Source organism: Lutjanus erythropterus, chromosome 3 (assembly GCF_056507025.1).
Source record: "Lutjanus erythropterus isolate fLutEry1 chromosome 3, fLutEry1.hap2, whole genome shotgun sequence".
NCBI lineage: Eukaryota > Metazoa > Chordata > Actinopteri > Lutjaniformes > Lutjanidae > Lutjanus > Lutjanus erythropterus.
The window spans coordinates 30,515,238-30,542,672 of NC_139319.1; the positions used below are offsets into that span (position 1 = coordinate 30,515,238).

At 41.1% G+C, this 27,435-nt stretch overlaps 1 protein-coding gene and 2 long non-coding RNA genes across 3 annotated transcripts; 1 reads left to right on the top strand and 2 right to left on the bottom strand.

Annotated features, from left to right (window-relative positions):
• The first annotated feature begins 1,179 nt into the window (after positions 1-1,179).
• On the top strand, positions 1,180-6,619 carry LOC146330259 (neuronal pentraxin-1-like). The gene is made up of 5 exons (XM_084715787.1): positions 1,180-1,839; positions 2,177-2,387; positions 3,380-3,621; positions 3,944-4,123; positions 5,291-6,619. Exons 1-5 carry the CDS (start codon positions 1,417-1,419, stop codon positions 5,510-5,512), a joined length of 1,278 nt encoding a protein of 425 aa, XP_084571913.1. The 5' UTR covers positions 1,180-1,416; the 3' UTR covers positions 5,513-6,619.
• On the bottom strand, positions 3,977-16,505 carry LOC146330260 (uncharacterized). The gene is made up of 3 exons (XR_014769858.1): positions 15,917-16,505; positions 15,128-15,297; positions 3,977-4,108 (listed from the first exon to the last, which is right to left on the bottom strand). It is a non-coding gene; the product is annotated as an uncharacterized LOC146330260 (long non-coding RNA).
• Positions 16,506-18,342: 1,837 nt separating this feature from the next.
• LOC146330261 (uncharacterized) lies at positions 18,343-22,615 on the bottom strand. Its single transcript, XR_014769263.1, has 3 exons — positions 22,486-22,615; positions 21,193-21,450; positions 18,343-18,645 (listed from the first exon to the last, which is right to left on the bottom strand). It is a non-coding gene; the product is annotated as an uncharacterized LOC146330261 (long non-coding RNA).
• Positions 22,616-27,435: the final 4,820 nt, after the last annotated feature.

Below are 27,435 nucleotides of genomic sequence, written 5' to 3' on the forward strand. Positions count from 1 at the left end.
ATTTAAGGTGGACCGATAATTTCGCCTGATTCACTCACGCGCGTAATGAGGCGATAAGATAAACCCGGTCTGCCACATGAAGTCCAGTGTTTGAAGGTAACTCAGTACACGCACTCTAGTCCTTAAAGTGGTCCCATGCGCTGAACAGTGGCAACAAGTGGCAGTTACAGGACGATGGTACAGTAAATGCTGAAATCAGTCGGTGATTTATAAATACAGGCAGCAGCAGTGTCTCTAAAAATCCTCTGGCTCTTCCGCGACTGAGACGTTGCCACTTGTCACACTGATCATGAAAGTGACTTGGCAATACTCTGCAGAGTATATAGGCTACCATATGATATAGATTTTGAGTATCTGTATAATAAAGTAAAGAAGATATTAGAGGTCGCAGCTGACAGAAGGGAGGCACTGAGAGAAAAGGGTTTATTACAAATCTGTCTGCTGCTTCAGCACCGCGGACAGCGCCATGCTGACGAGTTCAACTTTGTAAGAGCTTTTCTTTGGGTGGTTCAGTTTTATGCTACTTTATACTAGTGCTCTGAAAAAATTAATAATTGTGTGTTATCGTGTTGTAACAATCTGTATTTATCTGTTATGTATTTGTAGGTTAACGAAAAATGTCACAAAATTATGATCAGTTTTTTAAAATATAATGCATTGTTTAGTGAAAAGCAACCCTCTTATTTTACCATAATAATCAGTGAAATTATTGTCTTTATATATCTATTACTGCATTCTGCTTTTAATCAACTGTCGTAATATGCAAATGGATTTAACTTAAAAAATGTAGTGTACACTCTAGTAAATTATTTAGGATTACTTAAGGACCAGCTTAAGTAATGCTGCTTTCACATTAATACATCATTGATAACAATTATTCATTGTATATAACACTAATACAGGGGCATGTTGAGCACTTTTACTTTCATGAGTTTTTAACTACATTATGCTGCGTCCGTATTTCTACTTATTTAAAACTTTTAATGGAGGAGTTTTACTTGTAACACATTTTTTTTAGTGTTGTACTACTTCAGCAAAGGGCCGCAGGTCTTCCAGTAGTGATAAGTCGTGAAGATGAGGACGTCAGATGATGGGGTGAACAGTCTACATCACATACTCCACTATTTGCTTCTACTACAGAGACACGGTGTGGGCGCTGCCTCTGTTACTGTAAGAACTGACAGTGTGGGTGCTCCTGTGCAAACAGTGAGGACGACCTTAAATAGGGGGCTGGACTCTGTAGGTACAGCAGAACCCGCTGCCTCCCTCCTTTCAGTGATGCAGTGAATCTGCGCTACGTTATGTCCGCTATATAAAGTGCGCACAGCGCGCAGAGCTCACAGCTTCAGTGGAACTGAACCTCAGAGACGACACACACTCACTCGCACACTCGAGCCGCGGCAAACGACTGGAACCATGGACGGATCCTCGTGGAAACTTTTTCTACTTTCTTGCCTGGTGGTTGTGGAGAGCTCCGCGCAAGACTTCGGAGTCGGACAGACGCAGTTTATTTGCACGTCGGTGCCCAAGGATATGGACCTGTGCACGGCCACGATGCAGAACAGCGGGCCGGCGGAGGACCTGAAGACCACGGTCATGCAGCTGCGGGAGACCGTGCTGCAGCAAAAGGAAACCATAATGAACCAAAAGGAGACAATCAGGGAACTAACGTCCAAGTTGAGCCGCTGCGAGAGCCAGAGCCTCCCGGCGGCGGGTCCCGGCGGGAGGCGGCCGGGGTCGAAGAACACGATGGGGGACGTGTCCCGGGGCACCACGGACACCCTGGCCCAGCTGGGACAGACTTTACAGACGCTGAAACAAAGATTGGAGAATCTGGAGGTAGGAAAGGAGAGGAGAGCAGCGCTGACCGGGTCAAAAGTTAATTAAATTAGCCTCCTGGTTGTTAATTAGAATGAGGGCGCAGTGCTGCAATGTTGTTGTGGCTCTGTGGAGTCTCCGCTTGGAGCCACATGTGTTTAGTTCATCTTTTTCTTGACAAACAGACGCACCATGTAAAGTTAACCAAGTGCAGGGTTGAATAATGTGACGCAGAGCATTCACACACAGAGACAGTGAGGAACACAAGCCTGTAAGCTTCACACACAGCGCAGGGAACATGTTTTAACACCAGACAAAGTCCTTTAACCCAGTGTGTGTCTCCCTGTGTCCGATGCAGCAGTACAGCCGAGGAGGGAACAACACCGTGCAGGCGAACAGCCTCAAAGACCTGCTGCAGAACAAGATAGACGACATGGAGAAGCAGGTTCTGTCCCGGGTCAACACGTTAGAGGAGACCAAACCGGTGTCCAGGAACGACACCGAGCAGCGGAACAGAGTGGAGTCCACGCTCACCTCTCTGCACCACCGGATCACAGACCTGGAGAAAGGTGCGTTTGGATTCGTGCGCACGGGACTTTATTCCACGGCATTGAATGAAGCTTTGTGGGAGTTGTAAACAAGATTAAGTATGATTTAATTGCTTTTTAAGCTCAAGGGAGTCTCAGTCTTTCGAAAATCCCCCCAGAAATGTTCACGTGAAAGCGTCCACAGTGCCGCAATCATCACGTTGCGCACAGATAGTGTGAGGGAGAAGAGGAGAGCTGCATTGCTTTGCATATCTCAAGACCTGTTAGCACTTTTGCTTCGCTGAGTTGATGTTTTTCACAGCCAAAGCCTGACTGTCCAACTTGCACATGAGCCTAATATGCAAAGCGGAATGATTTTTGCAGAGGTCAGAGGCACAGAAAGTTTGCAGGGCGCGCCTCAGCTCGGCCGGCACTGGCGCGTTTTGGACGCTTATTCAGTTTTTTCTACACGTGCAAATGCGCGTGCGTAGCTTGTATGTAAAAAGGGAGAGGGAGAGGGAGGAGACAGAGCCCTCCTACACAGACAACAGACTGAAAACCCACTGTAAAAACAATGTTAAATAATTAATAAGTGGACAAAATCTGTCGAAGGTAGAATATGCAGGATTTGTCAGTTGCTCTTTGGAAATGCACCAGAAAGATAGCTGACATCAAATACAGACAGTTTTGGGTGGTAAAACGTCCCAAACACATCAAACAAATGACAAAATTAGAAAATAGTCATAAGACAGATACAGATACAGACACCGTCCCACAATGCAGTTGGATTACAAGTAGGTGGTTAACAGTCTAAAATCCTGCATAGTTTGCCTTTGACCATTCAGGCAAGCTTTGATTCTCTATGTTTCACTGTCTCCAATCATATAAATCACATAATCTTCATTTGAGTTTGAGTTTTTGATTTACCCTCCACTCCTGAATACCTAAGCAAAATGCTGAAAAATGTAAAATACTCATTTGCATTCAAACAGCTGAGTAAATAAGACACATCTTAACTGACATGTCATCTGCAGGTAAAGACACCAGGCCAACAGATAAGTTTCAGCTCACCTTCCCCCTGAGAACCAACTACATGTACGCAAAGGCCAAAAGGAGCCTCCCTGAGATGTACTCCTTCAGCGTGTGTTTGTGGATCAAGTCCAACGCCTCACCTGGGGTGGGGACGCCCTTCTCCTACGCTGTCCCGGGTCAGTCCAATGAGCTGGTCCTGATCGAGTGGGGGAACAACCCCATGGAGATTCTCATCAATGACAAGGTAAGGCAAAATTGATTATCAGTAATGTATGAGACAGCTTACAGTGGGTGCAACAGTAGGACACAGTTATAGTTCCTTGTGCTTGGGTGAGTCAGAGTAACATGACATCTGCTCTGTACCAGAAGTGGAAATGGAATAAAAATAGGTGCTAAGGTGAGCAACACAGGGCCTTTATATAGAGGATGAGATACGTGACAGGGGAAGTGATTTAGCAGGAAGAGGAAAAGGTGTGGAAGCAATGAGTTTTCAGGCGGGGAGTGACTCTGCTACTAAGGTGTGAACGGGAGAGAAAGACATGACTAATGCGACGTCTCTGCTGCAGGTGGCCAAGCTGCCGTTCCTCATCAATGACGGGAAATGGCATCACCTGTGCATCACGTGGACCACCCGCGATGGGATGTGGGAAGCCTTCCAGGACGGCGTGATGCGGGGCAACGGGGAAAATCTGGCTCCATACCACCCCATCAAACCAGAGGGAGTGCTGGTCCTGGGACAAGAGCAGGTAGATATTCATTTTAATAAATAATCATCTTGAGACAATTATGAATTAAATTTCTGGACAAGCATTTAACATGGGAATATTTATGAAATGGTTATCCAGTCAAATTAGTGTGTAATTTATCATCAGAGCATTAGAAAGAATAACAAAGCTTCATCAGTGTGGCTTGGATTTTTACAGAGAAAATCAGTTTGTTACACCAAGCAAGGCATGTCCACAAGGACAGCTAACCAAGGCATACTGTTAAATAATGGACCAAAATGAAGACATATGGTACAAAATGTAAATTACAGGTTGGATGATTAAGTATCTAATTTAAAAAAGAATTTAAGTGGGAAAAAACATTTTCAGATTACTGAAAGTCATCATAAAGTCACTGCAATTATGTTTCAAGTTTTACCCTCAAAGTGGTCCCAATGGTGGATAGTAACTGAGACATGAATAAAATTTAATTTACAGTCAAACAAAAAGGCTGTTCTGTTGACCAACAAACGTGTATTTTTAGAGAGTATATGCTCTATACTAACATTTGGCCAAATTACACTGTATAATAAAATCATGTCATGCATTGCTTACAGAAAGTAAGTCTTTAGACTGGAGTTACACAAAAGACGTAATTCATTTACTCTTAAGTTACAATTTTTCTATTTTTGAACTAAAGCCAATTAACTAGGGTTGTGTCTATAAGGAAACCCCAGAACCATGAAAGAGCTCATGAGAGTGATCATTTTAACACAAACTATGATCTTTCCCTAAACCTAACCAAGTGAATTTTTTCTCTTCCCAAATCCTAACTACAGCATTTAAACGTTATAAAACATACTTAGATTTTACAACATGCACAATGAAAAACAGTGCGTGCAAATCTAGTGAAATTTAGTAAAATATTGGGTTCTCTTCCCAACACAGCTACTAACTAGGTTTGGGATTATCTAAGAGCAAAAGGCCTCTCATATGACGTCATTGTGACAAAATCTTATCATTCATGGTCTTATGCTCAAATGCACATCATTTTAAGGATTCTTCACAGGAAAAAGTGTGGACTCCCTATTATTTAACTATTATTATTTAACTTGTAGGACCAGATATCCCTGCAAAAAACAGGCCTACTATCACTTCAATGTGCACTCTTAAAACTGATAAATAACAGATATCTGTATTGTTCCACAGGACACGTTGGGAGGAGGCTTCGACGCAACACAAGCATACGTTGGTGAGCTGGCAAACTTGAATATCTGGAATAGGAAACTTTCTATCGCCGAGATCTACAACTTAGCGACCTGCAACAGCAAAGCACCGGCGGGAAACGTCTTCTCCTGGTCGGAGAGCAACATCGAAATATTTGGCGGCGCGACCAAATGGACCTTCGAGCCTTGCCGTTCGCTCAACTGAACTGCATTTCACACCATTCAAGAAAGGCCTCTCTGTATTTCTGAGCTTTTGTCGTTCTTGTCTTCATTTGACGTTTGTTAGAAACTATTTGAGTTGTTGGTAAGCTTAAATCTGGGATTTCTATCATTCTTAGGTATTTATGTGCAAAACAACACTTTTCATCTTGAGGGAAAAAAAATCGTCTTGGAAACCTCTGTGAGAAAGTACTGGTATCTGTTACTCCTTTTTTTTTTTCTTCTTGGACGTTCCGTTGAAAGCACACCTAAGCTTTTCGTTTGGCTTATTTTGTCTTGGACCGGCAGCTGGCAATCTGCGCCTTATGTTTGGACAATTCACAATCCAAGTGAGGAATTACATAACCGCTCCCGCCCCCTTCCCTCCGGAGAATGGGAGATTACGCCGTCCATCCAATTCTTGTCAGTGTTTGGCGCTGTGAAGTGATGTCTGACGCGGTACAGCTCCCTGCGAACCCCCCCCCCCCCTTCCAAAAACCTCACCCACTCCTTACCCCCTCCTCCTCCTCCTCCTCTTCCTCTTCCTCCTCCCGCTCCTCCCTCACTCCGCCCCGCCCCTCCGGAACTTGCACTGTGACTGACGAAGAGATGGCCAGGAGAGGAGGGTATGTTGAAGGACACTGCAAAGTCAGACTGTGGTACAAGTCAATTTGTAATTGTTGTTCGCTTCAAGTGTTTCTGTAAGAATGTCGTTAACTTGCCAACATTGCTACAAAGCCTGGGTGCCTTGGGCTGGTACAAATATTCAGCACATTCAGTATGTTATTATAAGTTGCAATTTCAATGTTTATTGGTTTCTGTTTTCTTTTTCTGAGCTGGGTTGAGTTTCTTGTTCCTCTGGTAAATGTAATTTAATTACAGTTTGTTATCTGACATGATGTGTTTTGGCAGGTGTTTGTACTACTCTGTATTAGGAATGTTACAGTATTTGTATAGTAACAGCATGAATGACAGAGTGCTGTGAAAGCATTGTTGAAATCTGCTTTACTATCTTCTCTGGGTCTGGGTTTTTTACTGTATTGTTATATGCTCCAAGCATGGCAAAACTGAGAGATGAAGAATTTAATTTTTGTAATAAAATTGTGATACTTAATGTCACAGTGCATTCCTGGTTTTGGTTATGTGTGAGTGAAAAAAAAAAGAGCATGAGGGATGGGGACAGAAGGTGACGCAGGACAGACATAAACAGATCAGATATACCATTTTTACCATGGTCAAACTGTAAAGAGAGGGAACTAATTGCCAGATAATAAGTGACATGTCCAAAGGCAGTGAAGGTCACAGAGAGGGCGCTGGAGACAAGAAACGAACCAGCGTGGGCGCCTGTGTGACTCTTCTCAAGCTGACTGCAGAAGATAACCCACTCGCTGCTTTGTTGTTGCTGCTGTGAGATGCAGCGCCCGCGCTAAAGACAGCGAGGCTGTCGGAGGAGAAAAGTGCTTCGTCATATCAGCCTTTTAAAGACCCAGTTCAAGTGCAGCCTGAACTAAAATAAAACTACAGCACTTTAAGCCCGACTTGCATTATCAGTTCACTCAGAAGACCTGTTGCGGCAGCACCGAGGCAAATCTGTTGACAGTTCCTGCATCTAAATTAGACACTTAGTCTCTCACTCGAGCATCAAGTGGTGAAAGAGACACATCAGAATAACATGATTTGTTCTTCTGCTTTTAGACCACCTTGAGGTACTTTAGCATAAGACATTTCAAAAAGCTCTACACAGTTGGCTCCGGTTTTCGCTGTTTTTCAACAAGTTTTTCCTTCATTAAGGCAACCTCTAGGTCAAGTCTGATCTTAATTGTTTCCAAGGTAATACCTCTAAGTTCTTACATTTTTAAAAGTTTTTTTTTTTTTTTCAAATCTGTGAAACAGGTGGAAAAAAGGTTTTACTAGGCGAAACAAGTTTTGCCAGGATAATTTTTCTAAGTCACTTTCTTTTTTATCTGTGAAAAAGGTGAGAAGAAGTTTTGTCAGGAGAAAAAATTAAAACTCACCCAAAAGAAAACATGAACCCTTTTAGTCACACTTAAAAGAGGTGGCAGTGGTGCACTTCAGCCTCTTGTGGTCGAAGTAAGTATTACAACAACAAACACAACAAACAAACAACAAACAAAAAAAAAAGATCCTCACTACATTATAGAAATAAATAAATGACCTGCCAAAGTTTTTCCACCCATTTCACAGATGAAAAAACAAACAAACAAAAAAGAAAACTTAGAGAAGTTATCCTGGCAAAACCCCTTTTCCCCACCTGTTCTTCAGTCATAAACACAGGAGAGAAAACAATTTCCCACTTTCCTCTCAGAGCTTCTGTACATATTGTCTTGTTATCACACTGAAGAAGTTCTCTCCTCATTGAGCCTTGACTGAAATATCACTGGGGAGAGATAAAGTTGTAATCGGAAGGTTCTCACAATTTTTAAACCGACACATTTTCAACCCAAGAGCAACTTAGTGGACTTTGGTGAGCTTTCTTTAGGAGTGTTTGCATACAAACTGAAAATTCAACTGCCTACAGAGTTTCAACTTGAAAATAAGCATTCAACAGCCCTCACCTCTCACAGTTTATCTCATTTCAAACCTTTTCAGTGCTACAAATTTGACTGATATTTCAACTACTTTCAGCATTTATCCTGTACGTCAGCTGATAGTTCAACTAATATTCATGCTTTAACTGACTCTCCAGTCACTGCTTACATGTGAACTTTACTATTTACAGTGCACACACTTCAACTATCTCTGGGGCTTGAACATCAATGGAAATTTAAATTGCTCTAATCTTTTAAAAGTTAGACTGACATTTCAGTTGTTTTTCACTTACTTACATCTTACTCTTCTTTTGATATTGTACGCTTCATAGATCACCTGCTTTCTTTCATCATGCTTCAATACTTAGTTCAAATACAGTAAATATTAACTGACTTCAGGGCTTTAATTAAAACTTCAAGAGGTTTTTCAGCTCTTAAACATCTGAAGATGACTTACACTGCTTTAACTAACTAAAAGTTGTTGCAGGGGCGTAGCTGCAACATAATTTTTGCGACATGTGACTTTGAGGTAACCTACCCAGTGTCGTCACCAGCACATAATTTTACATGTTGCTGGTATGTTGTTTCAACGTTTCCACCACTGCTTGGAGATTTTTCGAGGTTTTAGCACTGTTGCAGCAGCAGCATTACATAAATACAGAAAAGGTCAAGTGAAGGACGTTGAACAGGGATTCGCAAAAATACCATAGAACCTAGATTCTCAAACTATGGTTCTAGTACCACTAGAGGTATATAAGCTCCATATAGAGGTACAATGAGAAACCTCATAAAAAAATGAAATTAATTAATAATAATAATAATAAAAAAGATCAAAATACAACAATTGAACTGAAAATATTTAAATGATAAGATCACTGAAATGCCGTACTGTGAAGACAGTGTGGCTGTAGGGGTAGGCTGACTGTATTTTAATGTGACCCTGATGTTGCTACTTGGAGATCCTAATATTTTCTGAGGTGGTAAATAGTGCTATGGTAGCAACATCAAAAATTATACATCACAACCGCAACGTTGCAGGGACATACTGTGTTTGCAGGGAAAACTGGAAATGATGGCATCGATGATGGCATCTTACATGGAAGAACTCTAATTCTTTTTCCAGTGTTTGCACCTGCAATTTTCAGCAGAAAAATTAAACTTTTTTTTTTTTAACTTGTTTTATGGATGAATTTTCACACCTCAGTGTGTACAGCTCATGAATACATTCACTGAACCTTGACTGAAATGTTATTGGAGAAAGATAAAGTTGTAGGTCCTTGAAGGAGTTTCTGTTCAATAACCCCTGGTCCTTAGCTTGACCTTGAAGTGGATTCTCTTTAGCTGAAAGCAAATATGCATCACCTTAATCTCCCATGATGCACAGCAGACAGGGTCTAGAGCCTTTTTAGAAGACTGACAAAGAATTAACACAAAGACAAAATTCCTGTTGTTGTATTAAGCACACACACAAGGAAGAAAATTATTTAGTCTGTCCCTTGGCCACATTGGCAGATGGATCCCAAAACACTTGGGTTTATCAGCCAGTTACATTTATAGAAAATAACAGGACAGCCGAAATGACTGGGTACTAGCCAAAGTGGTTGTTATTGTGGAGGGACATTCCAACCATGTTCAAGATATATTAGCAAGTTTTGGATAAAAAAAAGTGCACTCCCAAATTCTGTTAAATAAGACAGGACTTCCCCCCTTAATTGTTCTATTTATCTGTTTTAATTGCATAATCAAGGAATTCACATGTTATAATATTAAATATTAATACCAGCAGGTTACTCTGTGACTGTTGAGTGAATACTGGCTCAGGCATTAGCAGAGGGGTGATGAACCACAGCCTAATAACCCTGCCTCTGAATCTGACGCCCCCACACCAAACACCTGTCAATGGGCACACAGTCATAATCACTAGGCCTGCTTGCTACACTCAGCTTAATACCCTACCAGGGTAATACAGCTAAGCCCTGACAGCATACATCGCTGAAATGCAATTGCATTTGCACTCCGGACCCTGCTTTGTGCAGAATTTAAAGCAGTCAGACGAAAATAGATTCAGGCAGCCTAAAGGATAATCTTACACCTTGTATACATAAGAGACAAAGATCAAGCCATCTCTTACAGGAACAAACACTGACAACATTACATGTTGAAATGAAATGGCTGGTGTCACACCTGCCTCTGCTGGAACAGAAAATCAATCGATTACAATGTAATTGCTCCATACATCCTTGACATATGCTCTGAGGAGGTCACATGACTGAAGGACAGTGAATACAGAGCAACACCTTAAGTATTGCTGGTAAGTTTCTGCTTCTAAGGTAGGCTATAGTAGGTTACATAATTTTTTGCTGGCAGTGCACATATTCTAGGACGCCTGCTCACCTGACAATGTAAACAAATGCTGTAGTTTGTACTGAAAGAATGAGAGAGTGTCCTACTTTATTTTTAAGACATTGCATTTATCTTTCGACTAAAGGAGACTAAAGGTCTGAATATGCTCCCAAACAGACACACACATGGACAGCTGCAGACAGCTGCAGACACCACGGATACATGTAGTTCTGTTTATACTACTCTCTGGAAGTTCACTTGGAAGACCATGTGCTCCACACACACTCAGACAGTATTGCACAGCTTGTTGTAGAAGAAGTCTGTGCATTCTAAGCGTTCATCCTCTGATGATGAAATTTCTTGCGTGCTCATGGACGTGGAAAGCATACTTTTGGCTTAAAATCCTACTGCCACTCCAGTATGTCTGTGACAATGTACTAATGTACAGTGGTGCTTTGAGCTGAATGTTAACATGGGCACACTGTGGTGGACTGACCAGCTGACTGACAGACAGACCAAACATCCTGCCACACATAAAGTCATCCCACTAGCATGGCTAAAACGTCATATTCAGGGACGAGAGTGAGGCTACATATTCACATAACAGACGGTTGATGTCAGACTAGTGCTTTAAAAGGGTAATGTTTAAATTATGGCCACCTATTGAAAGTCACTAAAACAAATAGGGGGTACATTACTAGAGTAACTGCCAGCTGCCACTCACTATACTCTTTGTCGTATCTATCTTTGGCTGTGGTTTGCCTACTAGCTGCCACTAGCTCAGTTAGCCTTGTAGCTAGTGGCTCTTAGCTGACTTGAATCAGGCCAGAAGTGTCTGTGTTTATACTGTGTGCAACAGAACACACGTTTGTTGAACAAGGGAAAGACAAATCAAGATGTTTATGGTTAATTTTTTTTTTTTTTTTTTATGTTTATTGTGTTTGTTTTAAGGTAGTTTTACAAACAAGTTTTAGTTCAGTAAAAGAGAGAAACTTGAATTCAGAAGATGTACATATTATTACAGACAGTAGGTATAAGAATATTTCCTTTCTTGACATTATTATTTAACATTATATTGTGAGTTAATTTTATTTATTTATTTGTATAAAAGTATAAATACTAAGAACGTAGCAACAGTTGAACAATTTGTAGTTTTACAGTCTTTGTACAGATTAAATTTAATGTGTTAATTAATGAGTTTTAGAAGTACTGGTAGGCAGATTTGTTTACCTCTAGACAGAGACGGGCCAGGTATTTCCCCTTGTTTCCAGTCTTTGTGCTAAGCTAAGATAGTATGCAGGAGTGATATCGATCAAATCTAATTCTTGTCAAGAAAGCCATTTAATTTCCAAATATGTCAAACTATTTTCAGTGCTATATTCCTGTTAGTCTAAATATTAGCAATAAAACAACTTCAGTGTTTTAGCTGAGAAAAAAAAAGTTTGCCAGACGTTCTGTTTAATACTCTAACCTTGGGACCAGTAGAGGACAGACACACAATGAGCATCAACAGCAAGAGCCATTATGGCCTTGTGAAGGCTAACCAGACCATGAACAGAAGGAAAGACATACAACACTGAGTGAGCCAGGCTTTTCTAGTCCTATATAGTACATACAGTGAAAATTACAACACAACCCCTTAACAATTAGAGCTGTTACACCACATCAAATCCAAATTGGTGATTAATTTGATTATGAAACCAAAAAAGTGGGTTCCACTGATTTATTCCTGTCTCTTTTTTTTTACGGATGTACGTTGTGTATCTGTCATAACAAAACAGAGGCAGCGAGCATTTTTAGAGATGAGGTCCCCAGAGTCAAGCCACCAGAGACAGAAAAGATTCATGGTGCTGCGTTGTATCAATTCCTCCATGGAGGCTGTTTTTTCTTTTCGAGAGATCGAGTGGATAAAGACGTGACATCTCTGCTGACATCTCATTAATTCATAAGCTGTCCCCCGTGGCAGAGGCAAGACAGGAATAATGTTTCAGTTCAGAACTGCAGCAATTTCTCTTGTTAACATTGGGGTGACAAAGCAGCACCATGTAATGAGGGTTTGGGGTGCCAACAACAAATAAAACTAAGAAGAATGTCTGCGGAAAGACCACCGCATGTGCTTTTTCAAAAATCAGTAAAACGGTGAACAGTTTGGACAATTGACCGTCCGATTACTTCGGCTACTAGTTCTGTTTCATGTGGAGCTCCAACACTTGAGAAAGGAAGAGGGATTTGACTTACGGCAGATGCCTGAAAGTGGAGTGCCAACATCAAAAAAAAAGAGAGAGTCTCGGCTTCCTCCTCTGCTCTCCTCTTCTACGTTCTCCTCTCACAGTGAGAGCTCCAAGAGACATCGGGGAGTGGAACTTGTGGCATTTGCTGATCAGCCGAGGCTTCCAGGGGGGATGCAGGGAGGATAATGAGGCTTCCTGGGCAGGCTGAGATCAAGGTGGATGTAGGCCATGACAGGAGGCTGTTCCACTGGTCAGGACTTACTGCAGGACTAAAGACTCACAACTAAATGAAGACCTGAGAGGCCCCACTCATTTTTAGCGAGCTACTTTGAACAACTGAGGTGCTATTCCTGCCTTTATGTAGCCTTAATATCACTCAGTGGGCTTCACAGGCCTGCAACAGCAGCAGTTAGCAAACCATTCTTAGAAGACAAAAAATAAAACAACTAAATGACAGAAATCTCTAACATTGAATCTTCAAAGTGAACTTACTACACTAAGTAGGATTAGCTGGTGTGTTTCCATCAAATTATATTCATATATTTATTTCATTTTTCTATGTTTATGTGTAATTTCATGCTCAAAAAGCAGAGGCACTGCGTCGTTACAAGTAGCAGCGTTACTAGTTTAACTACGTTTCTTAGTAACGTGGTCGTTACGTCGCTGTTTTCTACATCAAATAGCTTTTCAGTAGTGAAGCTACTTTAGTGATCAAATAACGTGGTAGCGTCCACAGAAGCTACATTTCCCCACGCATTTCTAAACCTTCAATGTGTCTCTTCCATGTGACGTCACGTATCTGCCCTCCTGCTGATGCCCGCCGTAGACTGTGTAGACAAAGATGCCCGTGAATTGTTGCAGCGGGGCAAGATGGACCGCGCACAGCAGGAGACGTGTACGTGTCGTGAATCTCCATGGCCAAACCTTAACAAGTTCATGTTACTTATCGAGTCCTCACAGAACAGTTACACGTTCCGGTGTTTACTGTGCAACTCCAAAAAGAAGCTCTTGTCAACATCCAAGACGTCCAACACAAATTTTAGGACACACATTCAGGTATTTCTTGAAGTTAACACAACAATCGCTAACTAAGCTAATCATCACAAGTCAGTCAGGAAACACCAACTGTTGTGTGTGTGTAAATGTGCAGTGCCTCTTTGAAAGACAACGAAAGCCGCAGACACAATAGTAATGTGGTAACTGGTGAGTAAGTGGCTGCGGAGCTGCTGATCATCATCTGATCATCGTTCACTTACTGTTGTATGTGAACTGCATTTGAATGGAGATACGATGGCTTAGATCTATGTGACTAAACAAACTGGGCAAAATGATTTGAATCTGCAAAGTGATGACTGTCTTCAGGCCTCAGACCTTAAGGTTCAGCTGTTGTCAATTCTTTTTGTTGTTTTCATAAATAATGCACAGAGGAAGTGAGAGGGGGTCAGTAGGGATGAAAATGGAATTTCTTGCCCAAGGGCCCCCTAACAAGGTAATCCAGCTATGCTCCCTCATACCTAAATGTATTAAAACAACATTTAAAAACACAATCAACAACTTAAATGAATTAAAAGAGAATAAATGTGAATAGACAAGACATTGAATACAGTTTAAGTGCAGATAGCAGTAATAAATCGCTCAAATTTATAAACTAATTAAAAGTGCAGGAGGGAAAATTAATCAGTCAAAAGCACAGGAAAACAAGAGTTTCATTTAAGTTTAAAAATGATCAAAGGTTCAGTCTGTGCGCAGCACTGTAGCTACAAACAGCTTCACTGTGGTCGGTTTGCCTGCCAGTGTAATTTTATCCTTGTTTGAACTCAGAGCATTTATTTATCGGTTTGATTGCACTTCACACCTCTTATCATTGTATCAAGCTGATTGTGTTTCTGCTTATTAACACGGTTCACGCTGCTGCGTGGTGTTGTAGCTGTCTCTTTCGATGAAGAACCCACAAGCAAACTTTGTGAATGAGAAATAAAACCTGCTTTGAGATATCAGTACCTATGTGAGCTTGTCTGCATCCATAACAAGTCTGGACAGTCCTGACAATTCAGGCCGTTCTTTGAGATGCGGAAGCCTTTTGAAGCGTGCGTTTGATCTAGAACCCTGCCGCGTTATAGCCCAACTCTCTACAGATGGATGCTCTCGCCTGCGGCTCTGGGGGCTCTCAGGTGTTTCCTCTCCATGTGTGTGATGAGTTTCTCCCAGGTGATTCCAGGTTTCCTCCTGGTCACTGGACCTCTCTAGAATCATGAATGAGTACTTGTTTTCTACTAAATTAATTATTTTTTAAATTTTATCAAAGTGTTTTTAACTAGGTTTGGGTGTTCAAGGGTCATAAAACAAACACATACACACACAAATGGTTGTGTGAAGTTTCAGTTTAAGCAAAAAGACAAAAACAACCATCAACCATCAACTCTGTATGAAATGCCATCATGCCACTTCCAATCTGCTTTGATTTATTAATGTCCTTACTCTTAACCTACTGCCACTTACCCCTGGCTGAATCCTTAATGAAATATGTATGGCTGACGCACGACAACAGGATGTCAAAGAGGAAGCTGGAGGAACACTAGGGAAGGTAAAGAGGAGGAGTCTTCATCACCAGGAGTCCTGATCTCATTTGAAGGGTCGTCTCGGGTGAAGTCCCCCATAGAAATCAGAATCTGTGAGGCAGACAAATGTGACGGATTCATCAGAGGAGAAGTCTGGAGAAAGAGAGATTGGCTCCGAGAAACTGTCCTCAATAAAAATAAAAATAAATATACAAATAAATAGTTTATGTTAAATTGAAAACCACATATATAAAAGCAATACAAAATTTTATTTTAATATTAAGGCCAAGAATATACATTATACTTAAACATTTAGTATTTTAGTAAGAAAATAAATGAATTGTTGTTCAGGGGACTTAATAATGCTTCATAACACTGTAATGTACTGTATGTATGTGTGTATTTTTTGTTGGTCATAGTTTTAAAGAAATTATGTAGAAATTATATTATCAATGTCTCAAGATTATTTAATATTATATAACACAGGGTTGCACAATGAAATGAGAGTTGTAGTTCTTTCATGCTACACACACAGATAATTCAATTCAGAACAGAATAGGGTAAAATATAAAACAAAATAAAAGAATGTAGATGTAAATGCTGTATCGCTATGTAAATATATACACACATGCACACTCAAGGAATAATCTGCAGCTTGTTTTTTTAATTTGCTTCAGGTTGAATGTAAACAGCAGAAACAAGATGATGGTAGATACAGAGTCCTCCTCACCTCATCCTGCTGCAGTCTTGCAGGTGGCGTCCTGTCAGCTCAGAACACAGTCCGTCCATCAAGTGCAACAACCTGATCCAGGATGCCGTGAAGCAGATCTCTGTAAGATATGAGCACAATGGTCTTGGGCTTTCTGTTGCTTGGCCAGCCTGAGGCCTGAGGTCAGTTTAATTTTTCTGGCCGGACATAAGCCAGGAGCAGCCATAAGTCAAAGCTGCAGCACGGCTCCCATCCCTGCTCACCTCCACTGCTCCACAGTTCTGCATTCAGTTGATCTGGCCAAGTGGTTGATCGGCTCAAGGGCCCTCGCTCTTTAATGTACCTATGAGTGTGTATGTGTCATAGGTACATGATTACATGCTTCAGCAATAAAGCTGGAAAAAAAAACATATAAAAAAAAAAATGTAGTGAAATTTCAAGGAGTTACCATCTGCAGCACCTACATTTTTCTACATTACATCAAAATGCCACTCATTAATAAAGCATGACTTTAAACTTACTCATTAAATGTTTTCTATTAACAATAAAACACAAGTTATTGTTGCATTTGTAACACTCACTGCAGTGTTTTGCAGTGGGCCCACACATTTGGCTAGTCTCCTCAAGGGCAAAAGACCACAAATGTTCAAAACTCAATTTATTATATCTTGTAAATCTATTAAAATCTGAAGGAGAACATCTTGCTTGTGCCATAATTTAGTTTCTTTACTATCAAAAGCAGGTGAAACAGTCAGTGTTCTCAATTATCAAAAAAGGAGGTCAACAACAGTCAGTGTCCTACTGGCAGAGGGGAGGAGGAGAACTGTCCAAGGCCAAGGTCGGCTGCACTCCAGGTTCGTTGCTTCATCGCAGTTTGTTGACAACCTAAAAACGTCACTTGATGGCAGCCCTCCCTGAGCCATCACCATGGACACCGTGGACAACCTTCAGGAAATCCAACTCTGCCTGAGGACAGCAGTACCTGATGTGGACCCTGGCCTGCACAAAGAGATAAGCACAAAAGAATGAGTGCAATGTTCAGATATCCACTTTAATCACATGCACGCCATACCTGCACACAGAGAAGCACAGACGAATGAGAGCCGGCAGTGTTTGCTCCATGTAGCATAACTAAAGTACGGAGTGGAGGCGCACTTCAACAAACTGAATCCCAGCCACTGGCTCACAGCAAATATAAGGTCCCACTACCCCTGACACACAAAACCACTCCCAGTCAGGGAATCAGTCATACTGATATGAAAGAGCAGCAAACATGTGTGTTACCAATGATACTAACTGAGGTGTCATTAGCAAAATGTCAACTATGATGCCAAATCAGACAGGATCTTAGTTTGAATCAATAGTGTCTTTAAATGTGCATTGTTTTCTTTTGTATATGGTCTACTTTTAATTTTTCTTTTATTTATTGATCATTTTACAACACAGGGTTGTATAATGATATACTGTAGTTCCCTTTATGCTAATAAAGGGAGGGAACAATGTTTTTTTTAATGTAAGAAACTGTAAGATACTATGATGTTGGCAATTAAAGTCGATATGAGAAATATGCATGTGTGCACACGTACTTCGAGCCATCTCTGCATAAGTCAGTGCCCCACTTGAGCCATCCCAGTCAATAAAGTCTGAACACACCCCTGATATCAAGTCTTACATAATGTTGCTTTAACGTCATAGAAAAACACTTAAGATCTGAGGCCACGTTTTCAGGTGCTTCAATGTCTTATAACTGATCTGTGAAGAATTAGTAAATGATTTATCAACCCATAATAAAGCGATTAGTTTATATATAAATATAAATCATTCATAAAGGCTGGTGGTAGAGGAACTTCTTTAATGAAAATTACAGAGTTGTACAGTTTAAGGAGTCTAATAACAGACTGCTGTCAGTTCCTCCAAATGTTCCTCTGCACTGTGCTCTGTACTTTCAGACTTTATATTCCCGTCTCTCTCGTTCTCTCCCTCCAGTCTTCTCTCTCATATTCCTTCCTCCTCCTTCATCATCTTTATTTCTCTCACTGTGAATCCGACTAAGCAGGCGCTGTGCTTTTTCTTTATTTCCCCTTTCGCATGTTCACCCTCCCACATTCCCCACATTTCACTCTCTCTCTCATGTTCCCTCTCTCGCTGCCTTCTTCTTCTTCTTCTCTCTCTCTCTCTCCTTGTCTCTGGGGAGCCAGTTACAGCCCATATCTCACAGAAACGGGCCATCCACCAGAGGAGGCCAGTGATTTCCATAATGCGAAGCAGGGGGGGGGGGATCGCAGTGGTCTGCTGCATTGACAAAACCTACAAGAAAAAAGGGTGTGGACAAGAAGATCAGAGAGGGGATAAAAAGTAAAACCACAGGAGACAAGAGAAAGAAAATGAGGTACCTGGAGAGATACAGGTCAAAAGGTCCAACTATAGGTCTTGGACTTGTCTTTGACAGCCCCCCAAAGGGTCAAGTAAGGTGTAGGATGAACTGTAAATGGGATGATGCAACCTCCCGGGGGGGGACAGGGGGTGTTAAGTATAGGGAGTCATCACATATTCAAGGTCAGTAGTATGAGCACTATAAAGTGTCCTTGGATGAGTTTGCAGCCTTGTTGAGATTAACACCGCAGCTGTCCTTTGAGTTTTGAGGACTCTAATGGTAGGTCTCGTCCTGTGATCAGGGTCCTGAGGAGGGGGGGCAGGGGATACGGTGTCACACGGAAAACAGAGGAAGAGGAGGAGGGTGGCAGAGAGATCTGTAAATAAAGCAGATAGAGAGCGACAGATGAGGTGAACAGGAAAGAGGCTGGAAAGGGAGAAGGGAAAAAGAATTAGAAGATGTGAGAGAAAAAGACAGATCAAATGGAGCAAAGTGACGAAAGACAGAGGGAGAGAAAGTAACAAGAGACGGGAGGCAGCACAGCAGGACGACACTGAAACAGAATACACTCTTAGAGATAAAGGTGCCAACTAGAACCTCATAAGGTTCTTCAGCTTGTCCCCATAGGAGAGCCCTTTTTAATCCCTACCTAGAACCCTACATAAAGAGTTATACCTAGAACCATCCATGAGAGGTTCCACTCAGAACCCCCTGTTGTCCCTTTTCAACCAAAGTAGCTCCGGTTCTGTAACCAGTTCCATTCAAAAATCCTGAGAGCCTTTGTGTTATCTTGTGAACCAGTGTGCATTTCCACCAGTTTGAGTGGAACCGTTTTTTTTCATCAAAAACACGCCCACTTTAGTTTATTTTTGGGGAAAATGCTTTGAATGGTTCAAAATTAGGTGCTTGAACTAGAAAAGGGCTGGTTCCATGTGGTGGAAAGGGCTTATGTGTGAGTTTCTACACAGAACCATTCTATGGTATAATGGTTCTTAAACTATCTTTAACTTTTTCCACCTTCTAAGGGCACTAGCAAGGATCCACCCAGGAAGTTCTATTGAGAACCCTTTTATATTCTAAGGGTTTCATCTACAACCTACCCAGGAAGATTTAAAGAGAACCCTTTTTATATTCCAAGGGTGTTATTCAGAGCCCAACACAGGAGATCTACTGAGAACCATTTTATATTCTAATGGTTTCAACTATAATCATCTTCTCTTTTAAGGGTTCTTCTTTCTGAGTAGACAAGTAACTTTTGCATTCTGGAACATAAAACAGCAAATTTAACAAACTACTCAGTAAAGCAGAGTAGGCATGATGGGAAATGTGGGCTGCCCAGATACATCTACATTTAAAAATACCATTTGAAACATTGGTAAAAATTTGAATATTTGAAGCTGAAGATCTTTTAACATCGATGCCTTCAATAATCCCTGAGAACTCTTTCTTTCAGACATGGTTCTTAAAGGAGAAATCTGTGGTATAGTTTCCATAAATTATCATAAAATGACCATATGTCATCAGAGATTAAGGAAACGCTATGTTGCTATTTTGAAATACCTCTACTTCTCTGACAACAACGTAACAGCTGCATTGTCCTTTGAAATGTTTGCTGAGTAAGTGTCTGTTTATGAGTCTTGAGAATTCATCAATAATCATTTATAAGGAGTAAACATTGTAAACTGTTAACTTGAACAATATGTTAATGGAGACTGTCAGGCAGGCTTATAACAGGCTTAACTTTACATTGACAGACAAGTGATAGAGGTAGAAACAGCTAATCAATGTAGGTCTGACCTCAGGTGTGGGTCTCAGTGTTGCTTGCTTGTTATTGTCAGTCTTAATATTGTGCTTGTCTTGCACTCCTGCAGTGTTCCTGCAGCCTGCCTGAGCTTCTTCATGTCAGGAGAGGGGAATACCTATTTAATATACAGTCTATGGCTCCAACGTTTTGGATGTGTAGTTGCTACATATTGCTCCTTTAATGTATCCCTCAGTCTTACAAAGACCCTTGATGAGCCCTTTTTTCAAAAAAGGTTGGAGGAACCCCTTTGGAAACCTTATTTCTAAGAGTGTAGATGCTGCCACTGGGTACACATACATATTCCATCTCTAAAGCTGCCTTTCTTAGGAAACACCATAACCCCCCCCCCCCCCCCCCCCCTTCCCTCTATTTCTCTCCCTCCCTCTCTACACTGCCTCTCTCCTCCTCTACCCCTCTCCCTCTCTCTGTGTGCCAGAGCACCGCAATAGCAGTATGAATAATTGAACGAGCCTGAATCGGGATCGAGAATTTCTGTTGCGGTTGTGTCTGCTGGTGCGGCAGGCAGGCAGGCAGGCGGGCGTTCATGACAAAAACAAAACAAAAACACACACAAACACAATCACTGAGTTTGCTGTTTGCTTCTGTGTAAATGTGAGAATACACTTGAAGACATGTAAACACACGCACACACTCACAGTAAGTAGCCTGTGCTGCCGTCTCGCTGTGGGGATTTAAGTAAAAGGAGAATATTCAGCTACAGATGTACTGAAGCCTTTCTCAGCTGTGTATGACATTGAACTGATGTTCAGTCAGAGTCTGAGAGGGGAAGAGAGAACAGGCGAGGTTTGATGTGAATATTCCCAAGCAGATTTCCACTGAAGGGGAATCTATGCAGGATGGGATCAATCAGTTTTCCCAGTAGAGATGGAGAAAGAAAGCACATGTAACGGACAAAAGTTAGAAATGTACTGCAGGATGTGTGTGTGTGTTGTATGTGAGAGGAAAGAAGATACAGGAGTGCTGTAGTGTGTGTGTGTGTGTGTGTGTGTGTGTGTGAGGGAGGGAGGGACAGAGAGCTGCAGTGGATGTGTAAGCATACCGTGTGTGTGTGTGTGTTTGTGTGTTTGTGTGTGTAGAGAGAGAAAACAGACTGAGTACCTGCTTAAGTGCCTGTGAGATGTGGAACAGAGGGGGAACGTGAATGAAAGAGCAGGAGGGTGTATCCACAGGGTGTTCTCAGGTCGGGCCACAGCTACAGCATCTGTGTGTGTGTGTGTGTGTGTGTGTGTGTGTGTGTGTGTGTGTGTGTGTGTGTGTGTGTGTGTGTGAATTTGTGTTTATATGCTCCAGTTCCAGCTTAATTGGCCCAAATCTGCCATTCAGTGAAGTCAGTTCCTCGCCCTTCCATGTGGCCTCCTGAGAGAGAAGGAACATAAGTGACATATTAAACTAGCACTCTTTTTCACAAACACGCACACAAGCACACAAACACACAAACACACACACACACACACACACACACACACACACACACACACACACACCTGCTCACTCGCCTTGCCTCCATCTGGGAACAACACCAGTGAATAGGTGAAGTAATTAAGTCAATTGTGCATATATGCTTAATGCATATTTAAAGGTATGTATTATACACAAACACATTCTTTCATGACAAAACATTTGACCTGTATTTGCAACCTGCTGTTTGACTACAGAAAATTTACCTGGTGAAGTTGTGAAACTTCATGTGAGTTCAAGGGATCAACACCGCACAGCTGGTGGTTTTACAGTCATGTTTTTTTATCCCACACACCTGTCATTAAGACTTTACAGTAGTGCTTGGCAACATGGAGAAAATCAAACATCACAATATTTTTTACTAAATACCTCAGTATCAATATTTGCTGATTTGCAGCAAAATTGTAGATGTGAATATAGGTGCTTTCAGAAAATATTAACACAATGAGATTTTATCTATAATCATCAATAATGTAAAGAGTAATGTAAATTATTTTAGTAGTCAAGTATTCTACTGATTATTCCATTGATTAATTGAGTAATTGCATAAAAGTACTTTGATTTTCTTAAAAAGCAATTGACATGAACAACTATTCAACAACAACAAAATGAAGAACATTTTTATAAGACTATACAGTATGCTACTAACACTATACTCTGTATTATAGTATCTTATAATTCATATAACAGATGATAATGCACTATACAGTATAACAGTACTACATTCTAGGGCTTTTCACATTGCATATTCTTAGCCCAGGGTTATCTTTACCTCTGGGCTGAGATAACTTTGTCACCTTTGACACACACATACTTGGCCCAGTGGGACTTTTCCACTGGCACATTTAGCTGCACCGAATCAAACAATACTGTGCTGATTTGCATTTCCATTAGCACTTCAACCGCGCCGAGCCATTCCAGAGATGGACCCACTCTGGATTCCGGCCAAAGCGGTGTAGATGAAGTAGCGTCTAATGGTCTCGCTGACCACAGCCAGCCCATGATGACCCTCCTTTCTTCCCCTTGAACAAGCGAACGCTTTGACACTTAGCTCATATGTGTGCTGGAAAGCAGAAAGAAAGATGTTTTTAAAAGTGTGGTTATGTTCAACTCCCAGTAGCGTCACAACTTCTAACTGAATCTTTTCAGGTACATGCATCATTTTACCATTTAATATTCACATTCAGCTGTAAAGAAGTCATGTTAAGTTACCGCTGATGAAACCTCAAATGAATGAATTTCCTGATTGTGCATTTAAATAACAAAACAACAAGGGAATTTTATTGTGAAGAATTTAAGAAAACAGCATGTTTATCCCTGAGAAGTATATGAAAAGTTTATCCACCACTTTACAGCCACTTGACTCGAGCATCCTCAAGTTTGTCTTCAGTTAAAAGACACACCTTTAAGTGGGTATGTGGAATATATAAATACGTATACTGCAAAGGAGCAGAGCTGAAATCAGGGTTAGCCCATTTTGGAATGTGTCAAGATCGTGCAAGTGTGAAAACATTCTCAGCCTGTGGCTAACAGCTCCTTTAGCCTGGGGCAAACAGCTCTCTTAGCCGGGGGCTAAGTGCAGTGTGAAAAGCCCTAGACTTGCTCAATGTCCCGCCCACAGCACTATCTGATTAGTTACACTTCACAAGAAATAGCCAATCCACGCTGAAGGCTATGTCACAGACAGGCAGACACAGAGCTGCTCCAGTCAGTGAGAGGAGCTGCAGCAACAGATATCACAGAAGTTACACAACCTTATGATCTATTTCGATGATGACAAGCATGCCCAGTTTCCCAACCACACCACTGAAAATGTGCAAAGTCATAGCCTACAGGATTTCAGTCAGTAGAGGTAATATTGATTTTAAATCAGTCACTCTTCTTTTTTTTTTTTTTTTAAGAGTCCTTGCTCTGCTTCACAGTCAAACACAGCGTGCATCTCTTTTTTTTGGCTTTTCACTGCAACTCTGCATCGAGATTTTGTTAATTATTACAGTGGCAATAAAACTGCATTTCACACTGTGATGATTAAATTTAATCCGTGATCACAGACCATCTATGTGCTGTAGCATCATGCCTGAGCTGTATATGTATATGGATTAAGCTAAATTTCAATGCAAAGAATTTGCCAAAAATTGGGGAAATTAAAGCAGAATCCTGTCACTGAATGAGCTTTGCTGAAATTCAGGCTTCTTACTAGCAAGCTAAATCAAGACAGCAAGTTCCAAAAGCACTAGCTAGCTCACCAGAGTGGCTATAATGCTAACGAAGGTCCCCATGGTAATAAACACATTGCTGCTCATTAGTCGTGAGGACTGTTGGCTTCACATGATTTATCTCTGCATAAAGCCTTACTGGCAAGGATATTGTTTTGAGTCTTGCTACTGCAGCAAAAACATTACATAATATAACATATAAATAAGTTGGAATTACATAAGCGAGCACAGAGAAGCAGCAACTTTTTCTTGGATCAGCGGCCGGGGACTGAGAGCTGGCAGATGATGGAGCAAACAGACAGAAAGCAGGGAATCAAAGCGATGATTCAGCAACTGAGAGAAAGCCAAGCAGAAGCCATGTGGCTGAGAAGCTCGCTATGACAAGGCAAAGAAAAGAGGTACTTCAAATGCAACCCAGAGGATGGGACCTCAGTTCTCCTTGGATAAATGGGCTTCACGCTGAGAGCCTGAGAACATGAGAGGAGAGAAAATAAAGAGAACACAGAGATGAGGGAGTGGAAGGAAAGAGTGGTGTTAAGGAAGGCGAATGTAGGACAAGACAATCCATATGGAGGTGTTTCTAATATCATGTGGTCACTACTGTGTGCCTCCTACTCTGTAACAACAGTATTGCTGTATGGATGACAAGTTGATGTAGGCTAAGAGAGGTACCACGAGACAACCAATCACCCCTGTGAAGGAGGGGGAAAAGTTACAGATGATGATTTTACGGTCAAGGTTATTAAAGTTAAACTGAATGAGTAAGTGTGTGTGTGTGTGTGTGTGTATGGGTTGTGAGAAATCATTACTAATCTTGTAGAAGGTGCACATGTGCAGAATGGTTAAACTGAGCAATATCTTATGGAGTCACTTAATGTAGTCCGGAGTGTGTATTTTCAGAGCAGTGGGCTTTTGTTTTCAGGATAACAGGCTTCAGCTTACATTGACAGATAACTGACAGTTCTAAACAGCTGATCAACTTACACTCTGGGGAGGAGGGCGTGTCGGGAAATAACTCGTTTCAACCATAGATAGCATATTAAATATGATTTCAACCTATCTAATCTGCAGTCTATGGCTCCAACTTGCTATTTAAAATGCAGTACTCACTTTTGCACATGCAATTGCTACATATTGCTCCTTAAACACTAAAACTTTAACTGAAATGATCAAACACACTCTGGATCTGAAGTGAAACCAAACTGAATTGAAAGCAAAAATTAAAAGTGAAATGAAAAATATTAACGAAACTATAATAATTCAGTTTCAGCGTAGTCCTTGCAGTCTCTTAGTGCTTAGCCGGTGTATATTTTCTCCAAAAAGCTCAAGTTGCCCAACGATATATTTACGATTTGTCCTGGGTCTTTGTTATTTCCAAGCACTTCACATCAAGCATTATGTAATCTACTGTCCTAACAACCAACAATGAACTGATCTTACAGACAAGTATTGTATGTGTAGCCAAGCCTGATATATCTTATTCCTCTGTGCCATATAGCTCCATTGTTTTCCAAATCTATTAATGACACATCAGTGAGTCACACTGTTGGACTGGGTGACATTTCATTATAATGAACATGGGCTCCAGAGTTTGAGTCAATCCCACACACACTGTCCTGCTGCAATAAATACTCAATAGCGCACCAAATGTGGATTAGTCCACAGCAGAAAATAGTCCACAACAAATGCTGCACAACCAACTCTTGTTACATAATGTTTGTTAGAAACTACAGTTTTATCAAATTATGTATTTGCCTGTCTTTGTATATTTCCATCCTCAGGAACTGATGTGTTCAGTGCCACAGACCAGCAAAGCAGAGAAATGACAAGAAAGAAGGGGGGAAATGACACAAGGAAGACATGCAGACAGCCCAAGGTTGGCATTCAAACCATAAAGGCCTTTTCACACCACCACATGCTAACTCTTTCTGTGCTGCACAGACCTCATCATGTTGAACTTCTGGTGGTAACCACCTGAATTTGGCCAATCAGAAAGAAGGGAGCAGTCATCATGGACAGAGAAGGCAACAGGGATCAGAAAGTGATCATAGAGGAGCTGATAATGTTGGTGTCTGGACCAACATATCCTCATACCTAAAAGCCAGAATAGGCTGATTAAAAACAGCTGCTTTTGACAGTGCTTCACTTTTTGGGAGAACACTATTAAAGGCAGGCAGGTGTCAGGATGGTTACTGCACAGCAGTGCAAAAAGGACTTTAAGCCATGGAGGCACCCATTGATTTTGCTTTTTTTTTTTTTTTAATAACAAGCCAAATTTGAAATAACACCAAACTTAAAGTCTTTACACACTCACTCAGTATTTTGGTCTAATATTGTTTAAAAATAAATACAACCTTCACATTATGTCTATCTCATTTATACACTGACTTTTATCTTTCATTTAAGTTTTTTGAGCAGGTTCACTTTTCTGTGTTTTCGCATCTGGTTAATGATGATAACTGCTGGAGAAGGAGGATGAGGACAGGACATAGTTGACAGAGAGGGAGGACAACTAGGCCCCTCAGGTAGCCGCAGTGCCAAATGTAAGATGCAGGCAGAGTTTGGTGCCAGCCCTCCAATGGACAGAAGCAAGGGAGGAAATGAAGGAAAAGTGGCAGGAGACAGAGTGAGAGCAGAAGAGGAGACTCATCCCAGACGTGAGACCTAGGACCACACAAAATCACTGCTTGACAATTTTGTATTGTGAATTTACTCAATAAAAGGGAAAATATTGTACTCAGTGTGCAAGGTTTTTGTGTGGAATGATTTTTAGTGGATTAAAAAATACATATGAAAAATATGGACTTGGTGTACTTTAATTTAATACACTACAGCTGGTAGCGGCATCTTACTTAAGTGTGTCTGCTGGAACATTTGCCATTTGTTGAAATATTTATGTTGGAGCCGGACACGTGTGCTGACAATCTCTCAGGACCTGAAAGACCTTTGAGTCATGAAAGTCACATTCAAGCAGACCAGTGTTTTTTTTTTTTAGTCACGTACGGGCAGGTCTGTCTGCTTGTTATGGCAGTAACACAAAGTGCACCAGTACAGAGAGGTCCTGCACATCACAGTAGCTCAAAGCACAGTGACTCTGGTTGCTCTTGATCAGCACATTAATATATCATGGTGAACTGACTTTTTTTTCTAATATTAATGTTACATTGCGACCTTGCCAAAAACAGCTGTCAGCTCTTTAGCCACAGCAATGTTCTCTGACAGAAATGAGCGAGCCTAAGCAGTATTTAAAAAAATTTACAAGTATTTTTGACTGCAGTGCATTCAGACTAAAATCAAAGGGACTGTAGTGCTAAAAACGAATGAAAACATGGAGTCTTCCATTTGATAAAGAAGAGTTGTGAATCCCTGCAGCACAGTATGACCTCAAGAACCAGAGACAGCTACACATTGGGTAAAGGCCATCCAGCTCCCTGTTGGTTTCTCCCACACCCCCTTACCAATTACTGCACTGATGTCCCAAGGAAAGACAACTTGAGCCCTATGCACACTTCAAAAATCCCTCGCCTCCCTCTAACCACACACATATAGCTCACAGATTCATTAAAAATCCTTCTTCTGGTCTTCTCTCGTGTGCACATCTTCCCTAAGGGACCTATGGGAATCTTTCGTTTTCTCTACTCCACTTAACAGAGCCTAAAATTGACCT